An 18,842-nucleotide genomic window follows, 5' to 3' on the forward strand; every position below is an offset into this window, starting at 1 on the left:
ATTTATATTTTATTTAATTTAATTTAATTAAAATTAAAATTAATTCATAAGTTAAATTTAATTAAAATTAAATTTTAATTTATATTAAATATTATTTTTTGTAATTATATTTAGATTTTATTTTAAAATTCATTATAATAATTCTTAATTTAGAATATAACATTCTTTATGAATATTAATTAAAACACGAGTTAAATAATCTTTATAATTTTATTGTAGGTAATGTTTATTTATTTATAGATAAACTTATACTATAATATTTATTTTAATTTTAAAAAGATACTTAAATTTAAAAAAATAAATTAGTAAAAAAATTATTTTAATTTTAAAATTTATTTAAAAAGAAATTAAAATTTGGAAAAAATACTTAAAATTGTCGCATTTGCATGAGGTAGGAAATATAAGAGATACAGAAGCAGACACGTGGCAATATTGGGTACTCAAAGCAACAAGTGGTTCTCATGCTGGCACTTGTTTTCTTTGTCTCCTTCACATTATGTCTCTATTTTCTATTTATTTGTATCTTACAAAAATATGAATAAATAAATAAATAAATATATATATATATATATATATATATATTTCAATTTCATATTTAATTTTCAATTCACTGCAATTCAGGGCGATATAAACAAGGCCGAACATTTCTGTCTGTTAATATGAGACAAGGGGGTTTCCTCTGACCACCACACAATAAAAAAAATTACTTTAGCACTAAATATAAATATTATCTATTCATGCAATTTAAAGAATTATATATTATTTTCAATATTTTATTTTACTAATAATAATTTAATTCCACATAAAATCAAAATTATCAAACTGGAGAGTTTAAATAAATTTATGAGAGTCCAATAAACTTAATTGGTGAACTTGTAAATTTGTAAAAATTTATTTTAGTTAAAAAGAGTATATAAATAATTTTTTAATTCAAATAAGTCTACAAAATTATATAACTTTAAATAAATAAAATTTATAGATGTATCATTTATAAAAAAAATGTTGTAAAACATAAATATAATCACTTTTTTAAAATTTTCTATCTTTTCAAGTTTGTAAAATTGTTCTAAACTTTCAATTCTACACAACTTTATTGATTTCATAGTCAATTTTATCGAATTTACGTAGAAAACGAATTTATTTATGAATTAACTCGGAAATCATGTAAACTCATAAAAATTTACGTTTGGATAACTATACATAAGATGTCCTTATCATGAACGTCCAGACCTTAAAGTGTGTTAATCATATTTTCTCTGCCTAAAGAAAGAAAGAGAGTAGAAAAAAATTTAATCATATCGAGAATTTGATAAAAATAACAATATTACACTAATCATAAAAAATCAAGAAGACAAACACTGTCATGAAGTTCTTCTTCAGTTTCTTTCTACTCAATTTTATATAATAATCCTAATAAAATGAAACATATGAACACAAAATAAATACAATAGTAATATTTTTTAAGAGATTACAATTCAAAAAGTGAAAATTGTAGTTTTAAGCCATTCCATCTGAGGCTCAAATGCATGGTCCTAGAGAGAAAAAAACAAGTGTGTCGATGTTGATGACCTGAGATGTTACGTTTCAATTTTGTTCCTCTCTTCAATCCATAATTGTAGTGGTAATGTGTGAAATCTACGTTTCTACACCACCACATGTGTTCTATCTCTCAATTATGTAGTCTATTCTATTATCCGACGTATCGGTCGAAAAATTCATTTGGGTGGCTCTAAGTTGCTCTCAGCAAATAAATATTTTGGGTTCCACACAAAAGCTTTTTGTCTTCATGTTACTTCAAAGCTGGTATTTTTATGTGGCACCGGGCCTCAAGAAGCTGCAACTAATTGCATTAGTGCATAGTGTGTATCCTTTTCGGGGAGGAAGAATTTGTGACCATGGAGAAAAACAATGTTGACTACAGTCCTTTGCTTTCTCCTCGTGGCGATGAAAGTGCAAGCAAGACACTATCATCTTCTCTTGTGTCAGCTACTAAATGGACTCTCAAGTTTTTTATCTGCGTGATCTTTGTTTTGTGGACAGCTTTTATCTTTTTTCAACCTGCAAAGCCTGTGAAGAATTTGTTTTCAGCATGGAATGAGCTCAACCGTAACTCTCCTTTTGGAATCACAGGTTAGTTTATCTTTTTTCTTGTTTTCACCTTGGGTGTGGCGTGAGTTCAAAGCTAAAAATGTGTTTTGTTTTGCAGGAGGCATTTTTTTGGTGTTCACTGCCCCACTTCTCATAATTGCATTTCTTGCCATTGCGCACCTCAATCTTACCGGGGAGGATCAGCTTCAAGGGTATGTGATTTCCCAAAACGTTTCTATCTTCTTCATCACCATGACATGATTCTAGATGCGGTCACAGTTTTGTCACATCCTTTCTATTTTGAAAAATATTGGCACAATGAGATCATAATTGCAGTTGCAGTTACTTTTCGTGATGTGACGGAAGTTGCAATTTTTTTAAAACCTTGGTTTAGAGTATATGTTGTACTTTGTTTATTATTGCAGGAAGAAGAGTTCCAAATATCCTAGGTTCCGCCTATGGACATTTCCTGTGCTTATCAGAGGACCATTTGGGGTTGTTTCTGCCACAGAGTTAATTGGGATTGTCCTCTTTTTGCTGTATGTTCTCTGGGCTACTTGCGCTTATACTGTGGACTCCCTTGGAATTTTCTCTGAATCTGATCCGTCATCCTTTAGAGAGAAGAGGTACATTAGTCTCGTGCCTTCATTTATCTTATTTGGATTCTGCAGACTGAGTTTTTTTAATGAGATGATAAAAGGTAGTAGCACATTCTTATTAGCCGAAATTGGTTTGAAATCATTAAAATTTGTGGATTTCCTTCATATTTGAAGAGTGTATTAGAGAGACTGACAGTGTATGTTGCTAGTACTCCTCAAAATGAAATCATTTTCTTTGTTGAAGACTTCCTAGTTTTCCCTTTGTTGTTGGAGTACTAATTGTTTTCGAATTTGGATTCTCTGCTGGATTAATTTTTCTATCTTTCTGCCGTGTCTTCAAAATATACTGATGGGCACTGATTTTGATATTTTAAATTATATAAAAAAGAATTTTAATAAACATATCAATGTATTTTTCTTATACTTATTCTTTAGGATTTCTTTTGGGATTCTTCAATAGATATTTCTCAATCAGCGTTTGATTGGTTATTGAAAAAAGAAAACTCTACCATGAAACTAATAAAAAGGGGGAATTGTAATTAAAAATTCTTGGTCCAATAAACTCCAGAGAATCTATTGAGGTTTTAGAAGGTATACAAGAAAATCTCAGCCAAGTTTGGGACTATGTAAATTACTATAACGATATGAAACTTTTGTGTCCCAAGACATGTATAATTGGAGTGATGAAATGTCAATATAAATTACGTGTCTTGACATGGAATCCATATATTGTCTCCTGATCATGCTTCAAATGGAATCTTTTTTGCTTTTAATTATCAGACAACGTCCATCCTTGAAAATTAAATTTTGGAACAAGCATTTTTGGCTTAGAAATTTTACAATGTTCATGTAGATTTAACAACGATGAACATGATGATGTTGTTTCACTTGATTCTTTTCAGCATCTTCATGATAAAAGTTATGGGACTTCGAACCGGAGCAATTGGATTAATGTGTATGGCTTTCCTATTTATCCCAGTTTCAAGGGGATCTGTTCTTCTCCGCTATATAGATATCCCTTTTGAACATGCCACAAAATACCATGTATGGCTGGGACACCTCACAATGGTGATATTTACTATCCATGGACTTCTCTATGTCATTGCTTGGGCAATGGAAGGCAGTCTTGTATGGAAAGTGAGTCCTCTTTAATGAATTTCTTTTCTGAAGATAGTTTATCCTCACTGAATTTGAATGTACAGGAAAAACAAAAGTGTTATTTTTCAACTCCCTTTGTCTATTTGTTTATTTGTGTATTTGGTATAACGATATAGTTCATGATTGCTGAATGAATCTGATTTTAATGAACTGATGTAAATGAAACATTGAATGCTTTGAACAAGGCCATTTTGTTTTTAAAGAAAGTAAAACAAGCAGTAATGATGCATTCTTGCAAAATAATATTGGCTATCAATGGTTGATTTTGTGCTGAATATGTAATCTTCTAAAAAAATGTTTGCATTATCTTTTTAGTTTTTGTGATTTTCATTTTTTACTTATTTATCAAAAGGGAACCTTCCAAACTAATGACGTGTGTTTTGTAAATTGGGTTTTGTCACACATGTAAATTCTTAATTTATAATCACTCAAAGTATAATATAGGAAAACATAATGATGAGAATATCTCTAATTATCAATTGTAAATATTTCCCTAATTACTGAGTTGAAACGGCTGAACCAAGCACAAGGAGATTGCTTTTAGCTTTCTTCGTGCTATAGACAAGACATGAGTCACCAGAGACTATTAAACTGGGTAGTTGATCCATGTACGTTCTTTGTACAACTCACCATGCAAAAAGGCTTTTTTGACGGCCAAAAGGTGAAGAGTCCAACTATGGGTGGCGGTCATGGAAAGAGAAAGGCTTTTTGTAATGGTGGGAGATGGAAACTTCAATGGATTTTGCTAGTTGGAGAAAGGAGGATTCAATGATGGTGCATGGAGATCGCAGCGCCTAGTTGTTGATCAGTGGTGAAGTGACATCCTTTATTTCTTTATGCATGATCTTTTTATCAGGATAAATTTGAACTTACAACCTCCAACAACCCATCAGTCTCTAGCCACTAGCCCATGCCTAATTGAGGCTTAATGAATGAGTTTGGTTGGTCTCAAGTGTCTTGTATTTAGAGAAATTATGGTTTATAAACATTAAAATCTAATTTTACTTCAATAGTTCAAGCTTTATCTTGAACACATTGGCACAATCATGCTAACATTTCCATGCCTAATATGGTCTCTTTTGCAGTTAGTACAATGGAAAGATATTGGTGTAGCCAATCTCCCAGGAGTCATTAGCCTTCTAGCTGGTTTGTTAATGTGGGTGACCTCTCTTCCTGGAGTGCGGACAAGGAACTTTGAGTTGTTCTTCTACACCCATCAATTATATGTAGTCTTTGTTGTCTTTTTGGCCTTGCATGTTGGTGACTTTATTTTCACTATGGCTGCTGGTGGGATATTTTTCTTTCTGCTTGATCGGTTTCTGAGGTTCTGCCAATCACGAAGGACAGTTAATGTAATCTCTTCAAGATGCCTTCCATGTGGCACTGTGGAATTGGTTCTTTCAAAACCTCAAAGTAATTACATACTCACCATAGTATTTCTTTGCACATAATTTTGTACCGAAACCAGTTCGCTGACAATAAACCTTTTCAAAATGTTGTAGATTTGAGGTACAATGCTCTAAGTTTCATTTTCGTTCAAGTCCGGGAACTATCATGGCTACAGTGGCATCCATTCAGTGTTTCTTCTAGCCCTTTGGATGGAAATCATCACCTTGCTGTTCTTATAAAGGTTCTTGGCAAATGGACAGAGAAGTTGAGACAAAGGATTACTGATGCTGATGCACAAAAAGATTCATCAGTCATAACAACTTCAGTGGAAGGACCATACGGGCACGAAGTACCATACCATTTAATGTAAGTAGTTACTTACTATGTGTGGAGTTTCAGACCAAATAAGATTTTAGACTAACTTATGTTTTTGTTCTTCGCTTCTTCAGCTAATGAAATGACTGGCATTTTTGTTCTTAGGTACGAAAATCTTATATTAGTGGCTGGTGGTATTGGACTTTCTCCCTTCCTTGCTATACTGAGTGACATTCTCCACCGTGTTAGGGAGGGGAAACCCTGTCAACCGAGAAATATTTTACTTGTTTGGGCTGTGAAAAATTCAAACGAGCTTCCACTTCTCTCAACCGTTGACATGGAAACAATTTGTCCATCCTTTTCAGATAAAGTAAACATTGATATTCGTATTTATGTCACTCGAGAATCAGATCCTCCATTGGTCAGTCTACATTTCTTCATACAAATTTGTACTTTCTTCTGATGGTGCTTTGTTATCATTTACACTTTTTTTTTTTACTAAATTGTGTTTGATTTCTGCTATCTGCAGGAAGAAGGGTACACTCACAAACCAATAAAATCTTCATTCTGCCCTATGGCTAGTGATTATGGCATGTCTGTTCTGGTTGGCACAGGAGACAATTTCTGGTCCGGACTTTATGTCATCTCATCTACAGTTGGCTTTGTGATATTACTGGCTTTGTTGTATGCTTACTACATAACCCCATTTCACATAGAGATATGGTGGTACAAGGGACTACTATATGTGATATGCATGGTTGCAAGTGTGGTTATCTTTGGTGGTCTAGTGGTTGTATTGTGGCACAATTGGGAAAAGCAAAGTTATTTGAAAGAAAAGTCCAATAATGAAAATGCTGATGACAAGATTCACCAAAATGGCTCTTTGGCTCCCAAGGATCAAAGTCAAGTCAGTATTGAAAAGTCAACTGTCGTTACCTATGGTTCCAGGCCAGACTTCAAAGGTATGTCTTTATGAACATAATTTTTCAACAAAACTAAGATGTGTTGTTGTATTGTATGATCTAAGTTAAAGTTTCATCTGGACAATCTGCGTAATAAAGCATTCAATTAAATATCATTGTATTTTATTGAAGTGAACCTCTAAATCTAAACAAATATTTACTACCTATAGTTACTAATCAAGATACATATGCATTGCAGAAATTTATGAATCAATGTCAAAGAAGTGGGGCCTTGTTGATGTGGGTGTCATAGTTTGTGGCCCTTCAACACTTCAGACAAGTGTTGCTGAAGAAATCAGATCACACAGCATGACAAGAGAACGCCATGATTCCATCTTCCATTTCCACAGCCATAGCTTCGATCTCTAGCTCCCCAAAAGGAAGATGGAAAACACACACACACACACATATATATATATATACATATATATTCCCTCCTAAAATTAGAATCCTTCTGAGGATTATAGCACTTAGAAAGGTTGTAGAATTATCACCAGACATGTTTTATATGCAGTTTCAGGGATGATTATAATGTTAATCTTCAGTTTTCTGTGGCTTCTTTCAGTCTCATCTCTTAGAAGTGTAAATTACTGGATCAGAGGATACCTTAAATCCGAAGCAAATACTATTTTAAAGTAATTTTCAGTTGTAGGTGACTATAGTTTTTGGTACTGTATTTAACCTCACCTAACTATCATTCTGTGATAAAATGCATATCAACAGATTAGGCGTACCGAACCTTTGATTTATTAGTGTTTTTTTATTGATAAAACAACAACGAAATATGAATTATTGTAGCTAATAAAATCATGAAAGCATCTCTGCAAGTTTCATTGGTTGCACTTATTAAAAGATGGTACGTCATTAGTTGATAGAGGATGACGCATCATCGTTAATGAATGGTGGTTATTCATCACATTTCCTTCAGATTTTGTTAATGGTTGTGATAAAGTAACTGGTAAGTATCTGATGTATCAAACGATAAACTTAGTCTATGCAAGTTGTGCAATATAAACCAGATTGTAAAAGTTAACCACACACTTATCTTCATACTAATCATTGATTAGTTCAAGTGTTAAATTAATAAAGGTATCTCTCAAAGAAAAATTATATCATTATGTAAGCGATAGGATTAAAGTAAAAGTTTGGTTAGAAAAATTGTATGAGATAATGAAAATGTAAAGTAATGTATGAATTGATGTGTAGTTGCATGGTCGTATTCTTCCATTGCTTCATTATTGCTTTGAAGACAAGCATCGGGTGCTTTTTAGGTGTGGTGTTTCTACTTTCTACACATTTGCCTTTGCTCTCTCTCTCAACACTTTCGTCAAACATCTCGCTTTCATTTTTCTCATTAATTGCATGCATGAATATGGGATCTACACAAAAATAAAATAAAACCAAAAAAACAAGTTTATCAATGAAAAATATTTGTATAAAAAACTTAAACACTAAACAATTGAGAGGCCAAAGTTAGATTAAACACTTTATCTAGAATTTAATTTATCATTAATTTTCCCTAACATTTTTACATTTAAAAAAACAAGAAATGAATCATTCTCACATTTAGAAAAATTAGGTTTTCAGTCTAGGTTAAAAATTGAAGAAGATTAAATAAGATAATAACGTGACCGTGATTAAATATCATCTCATTTGGATATTATACAGTTAATCGTTAATCATTTAAACAATATTTGTAAAAAGAACCACACAAATTATAATTTAAACAAGGATAATGATATTTAGACAACATTTTTTTCACAACATTTAAACATTGATTACGTGTCAATATGTGATTGGTTAAAAATTACTCTACAATCAATAATAATAATCATAAACATTATTGTGGAGTAATTTTTGACGAATCACATATAGACACATAATCAATGTTCAAATGTTGTCAAAAAAATGTTGTCTAAATATCATTATCCTTTAAACAAATCTAACAAAAATTGTTAAGCTTTTTTAATAAAGTTTCATATCCCAACCCAATGTATATAAAAATTAAATCTAAAAAAAATGTTAAAATTAGTTACTTAAATTTGTGAGTAAAAATTAGTTAGTGGTAAAGTTGTGACACGAAACCTATAACACGATAAAAAGAAATGGTAAAGGAATTACGTAAAGCAACACCAAAAGAATATTAGGAGACTGAATAGTTTGGCCCACCTCAACAATAAAGAAAGGGATTAAAAAAGAAAACCAACTACCGTATGTATGTATGTGTATAGATAAAGTATGTATACAATACCATACAATACAAAAGTACGTTTTGTGGATAAAAAATACATTAAAAATTGATTTGATTAACTTGATATAACACCTGCATTAAAATTAGTGATTGATAAAAGTAAACCTAATTAAAAAAAATGCTAAAACCGACAGAATACAAAGTGAGAGATGGTGTATCATAATTTCTTCCTGTGTCGGCAAAACAAAACCTATAAAAGAAATGCCACGTTCACCAACCATAATTTTTTAATTAGTTTTAAATTCCATAATCAACATGCTAATCACAAATTAGTACTTTGTTCTTTATAGGGATCGTAATTGGAATCAGAACAACACAGCACATGATGTTTTTATATTGCCCTAATTGGATTAGGTATCAATGCACGTGACACATTTCTGAGGATTTTTTCCATTGTAATTTTATTTATTTATTTTTAATCAAATTTATTTAAATTTTATTTTTAACCTATTTTTTTTATTATGTTGAATGAGTTGTGAGAGCGGTGCGTTGGATTTGCGGACAGTCTGTCAGCGTCGGCGGTAGACACGTCAGTGTCTCAAACCTAATTAATACAATTTCCCAAACCAAAATCTTGGTATAGTAATTAGGAAAAACTAAAACAAATAAGAAATACGAAAGCAAAATCCCAACGCATAATTAATTAATTAATGATGAATGATAATTATAATTAATTTATTATTATCATAAGAGAAAGACAAGCACCGTCACTAGCAGCCACGCAATCTTTTCAACTAAAACTTTCCATTTCCACCAATTCAAAATAAAATAATCAAATAACAGCTATTAAGTTTAATTTTTCGACTTTTTAAATAATTATTAAAGAAAATTAAAAAAAAAAAAAGGAAGAAAGAGGACAGCAAGCACCAGCACAAGACACGCAGTCCTACTAATACTGAGCAGCCAAACATCTGAGTTCGCTGATTCGAAGAAACAGTGTGTTGTGTTGTGTTGTGTGTTGTGTCGGTGGCATCGTTGGAGTGAAAAAACAAAAGGAGCGAGAATGTACGGTAGAGATCCGTGGGGTGGTCCGTTGGAGATCAATGCGACGGACTCCGCCACGGAGGAGGAGCGGAGCAGGAACCTGCAGGACTTGGACAGGGCGGCGTTGTCGCGGCCCTTGGACGAGACGCAGCAGAGTTGGCTCCTGGGTCCCGGCGAACAGAAGAAGAAGAAGTACGTGGATCTCGGCTGCATCATCGTCAGCCGCAAGATCTTCGTATGGACCGTCGGCACGGTTCTCTTCGCCGCATTCCTTGCCGGATTCATCGCGCTTATTGTGAACACCGTCCCTCGCCACCACCACAAACATCCGCCTCCCGACAACTACACGCTCGCCCTCCGCAAGGCCCTCATGTTCTTCAATGCCCAGAGATGTAAGCAACTGAGATCCCTCATCGAGTAATCGTGTTTGTGCCATCATTTTTTGTTTAGTACACGTACACTAACTTGTCTGAACTGGTTGTGTTTGTTCCTGTTGCAGCGGGGAAGTTGCCGAAGCATAACAATGTGTCTTGGAGGGGGAACTCGGGTATGCAAGATGGGAAGTCTTCTGATACGTCTTCTGCGATTAAGGATCTGGTGGGTGGGTTCTACGATGCTGGGGATGCTATCAAGTTTAACTTTCCTGCTGCGTTTTCCATTTCTATGTTGAGTTGGAGTGTGATTGAGTATAGTGCAAAGTATGAGGCTGCTGGGGAGCTTAATCATGTTAAGGAGATCATTAAGTGGGGTGCTGATTATTTTCTCAAGAGTTTCAATAGTACTGCTGACACCATCACCTCACTTGCTGCTCAGGTATCCAACCACAACCCTTTTTCTTTGTGTTTTGCATCATTCTTCATTTCTCACGTCAAGTCATTTGCTTCAGAAGTTTCGTTCTAGTAGTAGTATTGTAGGGAGCATGATTTTAAATTGTGTTGCAACTCGCAATCCTTGATATTGTGGGAAATTGTGTACAAATATGGCTGATCCATACTTTTGAACGGATCGAGGATTTAAATTGTGGTCAAAGTCACACGTTTGTTGCATCTCGCAATTCTCGGTATTGCGGGAGATTGCAGATAAATGGGGGATGATGCAGTTGCAATTTTGAGTGGTTTGAGAAGATAGGTTGGGTTGATGGGTTAGAATTTTGTTGTGGGGTGTGGAGTATGGAAGAGGATGTGTGCCAATTATTGTTTTTTGGGCTTGTTTGACAGGTTGGGGTAGGAGATACTTCTGGTGGGGATACTCCCAACGATCACTATTGCTGGATGCGTCCGGAGGACATGGACTATGATCGCCCTGTGACTGAGTGCCACAGTTGTTCAGATCTTGCTGCTGAGATGGCTGCTGCCTTGGCTTCTGCTTCCATTGTTTTCAAGGACAATAAGGCCTACTCCAAGAAACTGGTGCATGGTGCAACCACGCTCTTCAAGTTTTCGAGGGATCAGAGAGGTAGGTACAGTGCTGGGAGTTCGGAAGCTGCAATATTTTATAACTCAACCAGTTACTGGGATGAGTATGTTTGGGGAGGCGCTTGGATGTACTTTGCAACTGGAAATTCGTCATACCTTAAGCTTGCTACTGCTCCTGGCCTGGCCAAGCATGCTGGTGCCTTCTGGGGAGGCCCTGATTATGGGGTACTCAGCTGGGATAACAAACTTGCTGGTGCTCAGGTAATTTTGTAGGGATTCTTTATTATGTGTATGTGTGTATGTGTGTATGTCTATATTATGCTCTAGTTGTCTTGGTTTGTCATTTGGAAACTAGATTAACATAAACAAACAATAGCTAGAAGTTAAAGTCACGGTGATGAATTTGATATAATGAATTTCTAATTTTTTGTTCACTTTTAATTTTTCAAGAAGACATCTAAGTTTAATAATAATCGTCTTAAAGTTGTAGTGTTTACGGTGGATGCTTTGTGGTTTTCAATACTTTGTCCTTTAACAACAGAAGTCGAGTTCTAAACTAGATGTCTAGCTAACCATTCCGAAATAGGAAATATCTCTTATATCTGGTATTATTGCTACTAATCTTGGGTTATTTACCTTTGTAAGTGCCATAAGTTTTTCTGCCAGTGCTATTCTGCGTTCAGGTCTTCATGTTAGCCTTAGTGAAAATTCATTTAATTGATTGATTTTTCATTCTTTAGGTTCTTCTGAGTCGTTTGAGGTTGTTCTTGAGTCCTGGCTATCCATATGAAGAAATTTTGAGGACCTTCCACAATCAGACAAGCATAATCATGTGCTCCTATCTACCAGTTTTCACAAGCTTTAATAGAACCAAAGGTAACAATTCTTGCTTCAAACCTTTCCACCAGTCACATCAGAATTCATGACTTTCTGATTACTATTCTCTGATGTAAATGTTCGTATTTTGTGCACTCAGGTGGCTTGATTCAATTAAACCATGGTAGGCCTCAGCCTCTGCAATATGTTGTCAATGCCGCCTTTTTGGCTGCCCTATATAGTGATTATCTTGATGCTGCTGATACACCTGGATGGTATTGTGGACCTAATTTCTTTTCAACAGACGTGCTCCGTAACTTTGCCAAGACCCAGGTATGTGGTATTTCCTTCGAGATAGTCATGTATGGGATCCAAATCCCTCATATCACTGATATCACTATGAGGTGCCAGGGTTAATTTTTCTTTTCCTTTGTGGGTGTTTTTGCAGATTGATTACATTCTTGGAAAAAATCCGAGGAAAATGAGTTATATTGTAGGTTTTGGGGATCATTATCCAAAACATGTCCACCATAGAGGTGCATCTATTCCAAAGAACAAGGTCAAATATAGTTGTAAAGGTGGATGGAAATGGAGGGATTCTTCCAAGCCAAACCCAAATACAATTGTTGGTGCCATGGTCGCTGGTCCTGACAAGCATGATGGCTTCCATGATGTTCGCTCAAACTACAATTACACAGAGCCAACACTTGCCGGAAATGCTGGTTTAGTTGCGGCACTAGTAGCATTGTCAGGCGACAAGAGCACATCAATTGACAAAAATACCATTTTCTCTGCTGTTCCCCCTATGTTTCCCACGCCACCGCCACCTCCAGCACCGTGGAAACCATAAGTGCACCCTGCCATTGGTTATTTCTTTCCAGCAAGTACCCCTGATGATTCGAGTGACGTTTGTATCAACTGGAAGATCAAGGTAATTTTGCAGAGAAAAGCTTGGAGAAATGGAATTGTAGTGGAGCTTGGCCTAATGAATATATAGCTGCCTGGAGCCAATGATTGATCCAAGTTAAGAATTGATAGAGTGGGTACTTGAGAGTGTGTCTCTTTAAATTTTTGTGATACACATAGTATATATGTATCTAAATCACATCAAATCAAATCTTGTATTCTTTAAACATAAACTGAACAGCTTGTAATTGTTTGACAGTCTCATCTAATGCCTTCACAGTTTTTCTCAATATTCGTCTTCCATGCTATTTATTTTCGTTTAGTCTTCTATTTTTTTTCTCATTAAGTCTGGGTTCTTTTTCATTCCTATTTTGTGAGGTAGCCATGCAGAATCATAATTTTAACTGCTAGAAACCATCCTCTTAAATAACCTTGCCTTTTGTGTATGTACTTCGAACACTATTAAGAGACAACGACACGAAAAAGAGAAACAAGTCGCACACTATTCAATCGTATGATTTTGACAACAGTACGTTTCTTTTATGCTCCACGGTGCTGCACTTTCTCCGTAAAACACAAAAAACAACGTTACTCTTCAAAATGCACTTTCGATTCTTTTTTGTCGTCGTAATGTGAAATTGCAAGGTTGTCAACAAGCTATCTTTATCAGTAAATCTTGCACGCTACTCCGTGACCAGCACTTTGAATCTGGTTCCACCTTTTATGCATGCCAACTTCATTTATTTGTCTTGATACCTTGATAAGTTGGGAAACATTCCTTGCTTGCTGTGACTTGCATCAATTCTGCACCATGTAGAATATCGTTGCCTTGACCACCATCACTTTCAAGCCAAAATATATATTGAACAGAAAGAGTTGTTTTGTTAACGAAAGTGCAAACATGGCAGAAGAACTTAACCACTCTCTGGAATATACACCAACATGGATTGTTGCGGTTGTTTGCTGCATAATTGTTTTCATCTCTCTTTGTGTTGAACGTGCCCTTCACAAACTCGGAAACGTAAGCTCACATCTCTCAATTCACAGTTCTTCTGGCCTAGTCGATTTCTCAACCATTTTGTTCTGTTTAAGGGAGTTGTATTATTCTTGTTACGTAATTATTTTCTTTTTGGTATGTATTAAATCCTTTCATTCATGATGAGTTGTTTGTTCGGTTCAATGTTCCAGTACCTAAAGAGAAAAGGTCAGAAAGCACTGTATGAAGTCTTGACAAAATTGGAAGAAGGTAGTCTCTTCAGTTTCAATCTGATTCTTTTCAATATTATGATATGTTGGTACATCTTACAATCTTTATTGGCATTTTTATCTGTAAAGAACATTATTATGATTTTCAAGTGGGAATTTATATTAACATAGAATCACTGAAGAAAGTAAATACAAGTAACAATTGCATTTTTGAATTGGACTACACAATGTGTTCTCAATCCTATTGAGTACAAAGCATTTGCGTCACATCTATTGAGCATATATATCATTCATGATACTTCTATAAATGTCCAATGTAACATGTTATTCTTTAGCCTGATCAGTGTGTACCCTGTGTTTTTTTGTCTCACCAGAATTGATGCTTTTAGGGTTCATTTCCCTTCTATTAACCGTCTTTCAAGGTTTAATAAGCGAAATTTGCATCTCACCAAACCTTGCAACCCAAATGCTTCCATGCAAAAGGCCTCATAGGTCTTCAGAAGGTTCAGCGCATTATCAGATATACTATGATGCTATAATAAACAGAAGGAGGCTTTTGTCTAGTGGTTCTGGTTCAGATCATTGTACACATAAGGTTATTACCAATGTCACTGACAACAAAAATTGGAATTCTGTAAAGCTGGAAATATCACAAAATAACATCTTCATATACAAACAAATTATTTGATTCATATTTAAATCCATGCCTTTTTTTCCTAAGCAGGGTAAGGTTCCACTGTTATCATTGGAATCTTTACATCAGCTTCACATTTTTATCTTTGTATTGGCCGTTGTACATGCCATATTCTGTGTCACAACAATGCTTCTTGCAGGTGCAAAGGTAATATAATAAGTTGGTGATATTATGTTCCTTGAACTTGATATATACTTAGTAAAAGTAATAGTCCATCCATGATTTGCAGCATATTAAAGTTTAATATTTACATGGTGTAGATGCGGGAATGGAAGGTATGGGAGGATTATTATCGAGATCACAGTGAAGGTTCAAATTATACTCTGAATTTAAAATTCAGATGATCATACAAGCAAATGAAATTTTTTCTCTTCATATTCTAACTTCCTAGCTCAAATGCAGCAATAGATAAACATGAGTTCTTCAAAGAAAAAAGTCGAGGACATTGGAGAAAAGCAGCTGTTATTAGTTGGCTGGTAAGTCTTTAGAACCTTCTTCAATTTTAGGATGAAGAAAATTGAAATTGTAAACTTCTACCTGTTCTTATAGAAGTAGTACTTCTAGAGTTTGATAAGAATGCTCTGATATGTTTATTACAAAACTCAACCAATTGCATGAAAGTGAGAATGTTAAAATAATTAGGAAATTTTGCATGTATTCCATGATTATTGTATGCACTTAATGATTATGAATTATCAGTTTTATACACTTGTAATCAATTAGATATCACGGCTATAACTTTTAGAGTCTGTTTGTGAAAGGGTTTTTAATGGAGAAGAGAGCATGTGACCTTTTCCTTGTTTGGTTCACAAAGGTAAAAGGAGATTTTAAAACTTATTTTACTTTATAATACCTTATAATTTTGGACTAAAGTAAATTAATTTTTCACTAAAATGCTTTAAATCATCTCTTCTTAGTTCAAAAACCCTACAATATTGGAGGGTAATAAAATTAGTATGCATAGGGATTTTCCTCTCCTCCATTTTCCACTGATAAAACATCATTGATAATTATTGTAAAAATCAATAGATCTATCATATGGTAGTCGTTATAAGTTAGTAAATATTCTATTTTACTGTATAGGAATAAGTTATGCAGATAAAGTTTTAGAATAAAGGAGAAAACTATAAAAGTAACAGTGTTTATTAAATTGAATAATGCATCCAAATTTAAATTACAAAATTCATGTTACAGGGTTTTGAGAAGAATATTTCTTCAAATACTTCATTTTATTAAAGTCACATGGCTGGTTAAACTCTAAGGATATATAGTTTTGTGTTTGTTTTGGCGGATATTATTGTAATTTGAGATAATATCTTTTAGAATCTTCCTAATTAGAGGAAATAGATATATAATATTTTATTTTATTTTATTTTTTCAAGATTTTCTAGTTTCTCTATTTCCTTTTTTAGGAGAATTAGATTACTACATATAAAGAGTATATATTTTTTATGATTTGAATAATAAATCAGTATTATTTTCCACAGATGTCATTCTTCAAGCAATTTCATGGCTCTGTTACAAAGTATGACTACTATGCACTTCGGTATGGATTTATCAAGGTTAAGATCTTGTCATGCCATATATTGTTAATCATTTGGAGAATAATAACTATTTCATCATATGCACATGAAACAATTATGATACTTGTAACATTTTTCAGAAACACCACTCAAATAACCTCAAGTATAATTTTCATAATTACATGCTGAGAACACTTGAAGTAGACTTCAAAAGAGTTGTTGGTATCAGGTAAGAGTTCAAACAAACTCTTCTCACCTATTTCAGTTCATTGCAAGAAAAATTCCCTTGTAATGAGCCAACTGTTCTTGATTTTTTTACCTACTATTGTAGCTGGTACCTGTGGGTCTTTGTTGTGCTGTTTTTGCTGTTGAACATTGAAGGTAAATGCCTAATTAAGATCCTCTTATTCTGTTGAAAGTAAACTCTTATAGTTTTATATCTACCTACTTATGAGTTTACTATGCAGGATGGCACACTTATTTCTGGTTAGCCTTTTTACCCTTGATAGTAAGTGACTTACACTCTTTACAATGTTTTTGTTGACGTTACAAAGAAACCATCTATTTCATCTTTAAAGTATTACCCTCTCTCCTAAATGAATATTGAAGTAAAAATATTAGTGAAACACATTTAGTGTAGTGGTTAGGTATCTTATACTTACATTGTGAAGACATTCTATTTTGGAGAGGAATCTGATGTGTTCTTTTATCTGAGAGGTTCATTAGGGAGATATTATATGTGACTTGAGTCTAACCCATAATCTGAGGGGTTCATCAAGGAGATATTATATATATGTAACTTGAGTCTAATTCATATAGAGGATTGATACCACTTTTAACTCAAAATTTCAAGATAATGAGTTTATAAGTCTTTTTTATATGATTATGAACTGTCATTTCTATTCAATGTCAGACTTAGACTTACACTTGAATTATTTCCAATAGAATTTCTGGTTCAATCCCTACAATGTGTGTGCTGTAATGACCCAATGAGTAAGAAAAAACCCCATAATATGAACAAAGAAGAGTATACATCAATTTAGAGACTAAACTGATGGATACTCAATACTTCGGAGAGTACTTAAAAGAGAGGGTGATGCTTTGGGAATCAAATTGGTGATTTGTTTTTAACAATACCAATTAAGCATGAGATGTTGGTATGATCAAAGTTATACTAAGTTTGCTTATGAAACAGCTTCTACTTCTGGTGGGGGCAAAGTTGGAGCACATAATCGCTCGTTTGTATCAGGATTCAGTAGACATGTTGGGAAGAGATGATGACAAATTAGTGAAGCCATCAGATGAATATTTCTGGTTTACCAGCCCTCTCCTAGTCCTCCACTTACTTCACTTCATTTTGTTTCAAAACTCTTTTGAGATTGCATTTTTCTTCTGGATTTGGGTGAGTGTTACATCCATAAGCTTTCCTTTTCAAATCTTAATCATTTTACTGAAATAACTTGTCTGTCTCCTGACCATTCCCTATGCAGTGCACATATGGATTTGATTCATGCATTATGGAGAAAGTAGCCTACGTTATCCCAAGACTTATAATGGGGTAATATACCCTTTCAATGTGAAAATGAAAAACCATAACTTGAATACTTTTGCTATATTTATGTGCTATGTTTTAATCTCACTGCTTAGAGGTAATGTGTCATGCAGTGTAATTGTTCAAGTGCTTTGCAGTTATAGCACCTTGCCTTTGTACACTATTGTGACTCAGGTAATTGAATAATCTAAAAGGTTATATTTCCTCCATCGGATTCATAAAAACTAGTTTGAAAGTACAATATAAGGTTTGACCAAATCAAAACTGATACAAACATGTTTTTCTTCTTGATTTTAATCTCCTTACAATGAGAGCAGATGGGTAGCGAAATCAAGCCTCAGAAGTTGCTTTCAAGTGACTCCCTCAATACACCGCATTCCAACTGTATGATCAAAGAATCAACCCAAACTGATGAACAAGCAATAATCATGGTGGAAGATGCAACATCTGCAATCGAGCTTGTTCCCTTGGAGAAACCTAACACATCCAACAGTTAATGAATTAACACTCAATTTATTCCTGAAAATGTTTGACACTGTCATATTAGTATCTTATAAGTTAAAAAAACTGATAAGTTTCTGAAATGTGAAACAGATCTTTAAATTTAAAAACGTACCACCATTTTAATTCCTACAACTGTAGACTTTGTTGACATGATTTTCTGAACTTTTTCAATTAATATCACCATTGATGTACATTTCTCAACCCCTTTTTTTTTTTTGTCTTCAATTCAAGAACTGATGTGACAGTGTCTTACAATTTCAGAATCCAGATTATTTTTTACTCAGTATGTACTCTTCATCAGTCACTAGCATGAACTGATCTTGATTGTTGAAAAATTTGTAGTGTCAATGCGACATTACTAATTGGTTTTAATGATGATTTTATTATAAGGTATACTATAATTCGGTTCTTATTTGTTGTTAGCATGAATACATGATGATTGTAAAGGAGACACAGCAACAGTTCAACTGCATTCTTGAA

General features: G+C 33.9%; 3 protein-coding genes across 4 annotated transcripts; all 3 read left to right on the top strand.

Annotated features, from left to right (window-relative positions):
• Positions 1 to 1,539: 1,539 nt before the first annotated feature.
• On the top strand, positions 1,540 to 7,168 carry LOC106775835 (ferric reduction oxidase 7, chloroplastic). The gene is made up of 9 exons (XM_014663046.2): positions 1,540 to 2,130; positions 2,207 to 2,300; positions 2,514 to 2,714; positions 3,590 to 3,824; positions 4,931 to 5,258; positions 5,348 to 5,600; positions 5,715 to 5,970; positions 6,079 to 6,511; positions 6,711 to 7,168. The coding sequence occupies exons 1-9, from the start codon at positions 1,896 to 1,898 to the stop codon at positions 6,878 to 6,880; spliced, it is 2,205 nt and encodes a 734-aa protein (XP_014518532.1). The 5' UTR covers positions 1,540 to 1,895; the 3' UTR covers positions 6,881 to 7,168.
• A 2,485-nt stretch (positions 7,169 to 9,653) lies between these two features.
• On the top strand, positions 9,654 to 13,173 carry LOC106775893 (endoglucanase 25). Its single transcript, XM_014663131.2, has 6 exons — positions 9,654 to 10,138; positions 10,246 to 10,559; positions 10,964 to 11,422; positions 11,902 to 12,037; positions 12,138 to 12,310; positions 12,426 to 13,173. The coding sequence occupies exons 1-6, from the start codon at positions 9,766 to 9,768 to the stop codon at positions 12,825 to 12,827; spliced, it is 1,857 nt and encodes a 618-aa protein (XP_014518617.1). The 5' UTR covers positions 9,654 to 9,765; the 3' UTR covers positions 12,828 to 13,173.
• A 97-nt stretch (positions 13,174 to 13,270) lies between these two features.
• LOC106775441 (MLO-like protein 13) lies at positions 13,271 to 18,539 on the top strand. Of its 2 annotated transcripts, XM_014662566.2 has the most exons (14): positions 13,271 to 13,904; positions 14,072 to 14,129; positions 14,464 to 14,684; positions 14,814 to 14,930; positions 15,044 to 15,092; positions 15,186 to 15,259; positions 16,271 to 16,345; positions 16,447 to 16,535; positions 16,638 to 16,687; positions 16,774 to 16,814; positions 17,502 to 17,708; positions 17,797 to 17,864; positions 17,972 to 18,032; positions 18,176 to 18,539. In XM_014662566.2, the coding sequence occupies exons 1-14, from the start codon at positions 13,785 to 13,787 to the stop codon at positions 18,353 to 18,355; spliced, it is 1,410 nt and encodes a 469-aa protein (XP_014518052.1). In that variant the 5' UTR covers positions 13,271 to 13,784; the 3' UTR covers positions 18,356 to 18,539. The 2 variants fall into 2 exon arrangements, with proteins under 2 accessions (XP_014518052.1, XP_022642579.1); XM_022786858.1 differs by lacking the exon at positions 14,814 to 14,930.
• Positions 18,540 to 18,842: the final 303 nt, after the last annotated feature.

This window comes from Vigna radiata, chromosome 10 (assembly GCF_000741045.1).
Source record: "Vigna radiata var. radiata cultivar VC1973A chromosome 10, Vradiata_ver6, whole genome shotgun sequence".
In the NCBI taxonomy this organism is placed as follows: domain Eukaryota; kingdom Viridiplantae; phylum Streptophyta; class Magnoliopsida; order Fabales; family Fabaceae; genus Vigna; species Vigna radiata.

Excerpts from the sequence above, each read along its gene's own strand:
- LOC106775441 (XM_014662566.2), top strand. The coding sequence starts at position 13,785 with ATGGCAGAAGAACTTAACCACTCTCTGGAATATACACCAACATGGATT. Across the intron at positions 16,688-16,773 it reads TTTGCTGTTGAACATTGAAG|GATGGCACACTTATTTCTGG; the intron begins GTAAATGCCTAA and ends TTTACTATGCAG. Across the intron at positions 17,865-17,971 it reads ATCCCAAGACTTATAATGGG|TGTAATTGTTCAAGTGCTTT; the intron begins GTAATATACCCT and ends TGTGTCATGCAG.
- LOC106775835 (XM_014663046.2), top strand. The coding sequence starts at position 1,896 with ATGGAGAAAAACAATGTTGACTACAGTCCTTTGCTTTCTCCTCGTGGC. Across the intron at positions 2,301-2,513 it reads GGGGAGGATCAGCTTCAAGG|GAAGAAGAGTTCCAAATATC; the intron begins GTATGTGATTTC and ends TTATTATTGCAG. Across the intron at positions 5,601-5,714 it reads GAAGTACCATACCATTTAAT|GTACGAAAATCTTATATTAG; the intron begins GTAAGTAGTTAC and ends TTTTGTTCTTAG.
- LOC106775893 (XM_014663131.2), top strand. The coding sequence starts at position 9,766 with ATGTACGGTAGAGATCCGTGGGGTGGTCCGTTGGAGATCAATGCGACG. Across the intron at positions 10,560-10,963 it reads TCACCTCACTTGCTGCTCAG|GTTGGGGTAGGAGATACTTC; the intron begins GTATCCAACCAC and ends CTTGTTTGACAG. Across the intron at positions 12,038-12,137 it reads AAGCTTTAATAGAACCAAAG|GTGGCTTGATTCAATTAAAC; the intron begins GTAACAATTCTT and ends TTGTGCACTCAG.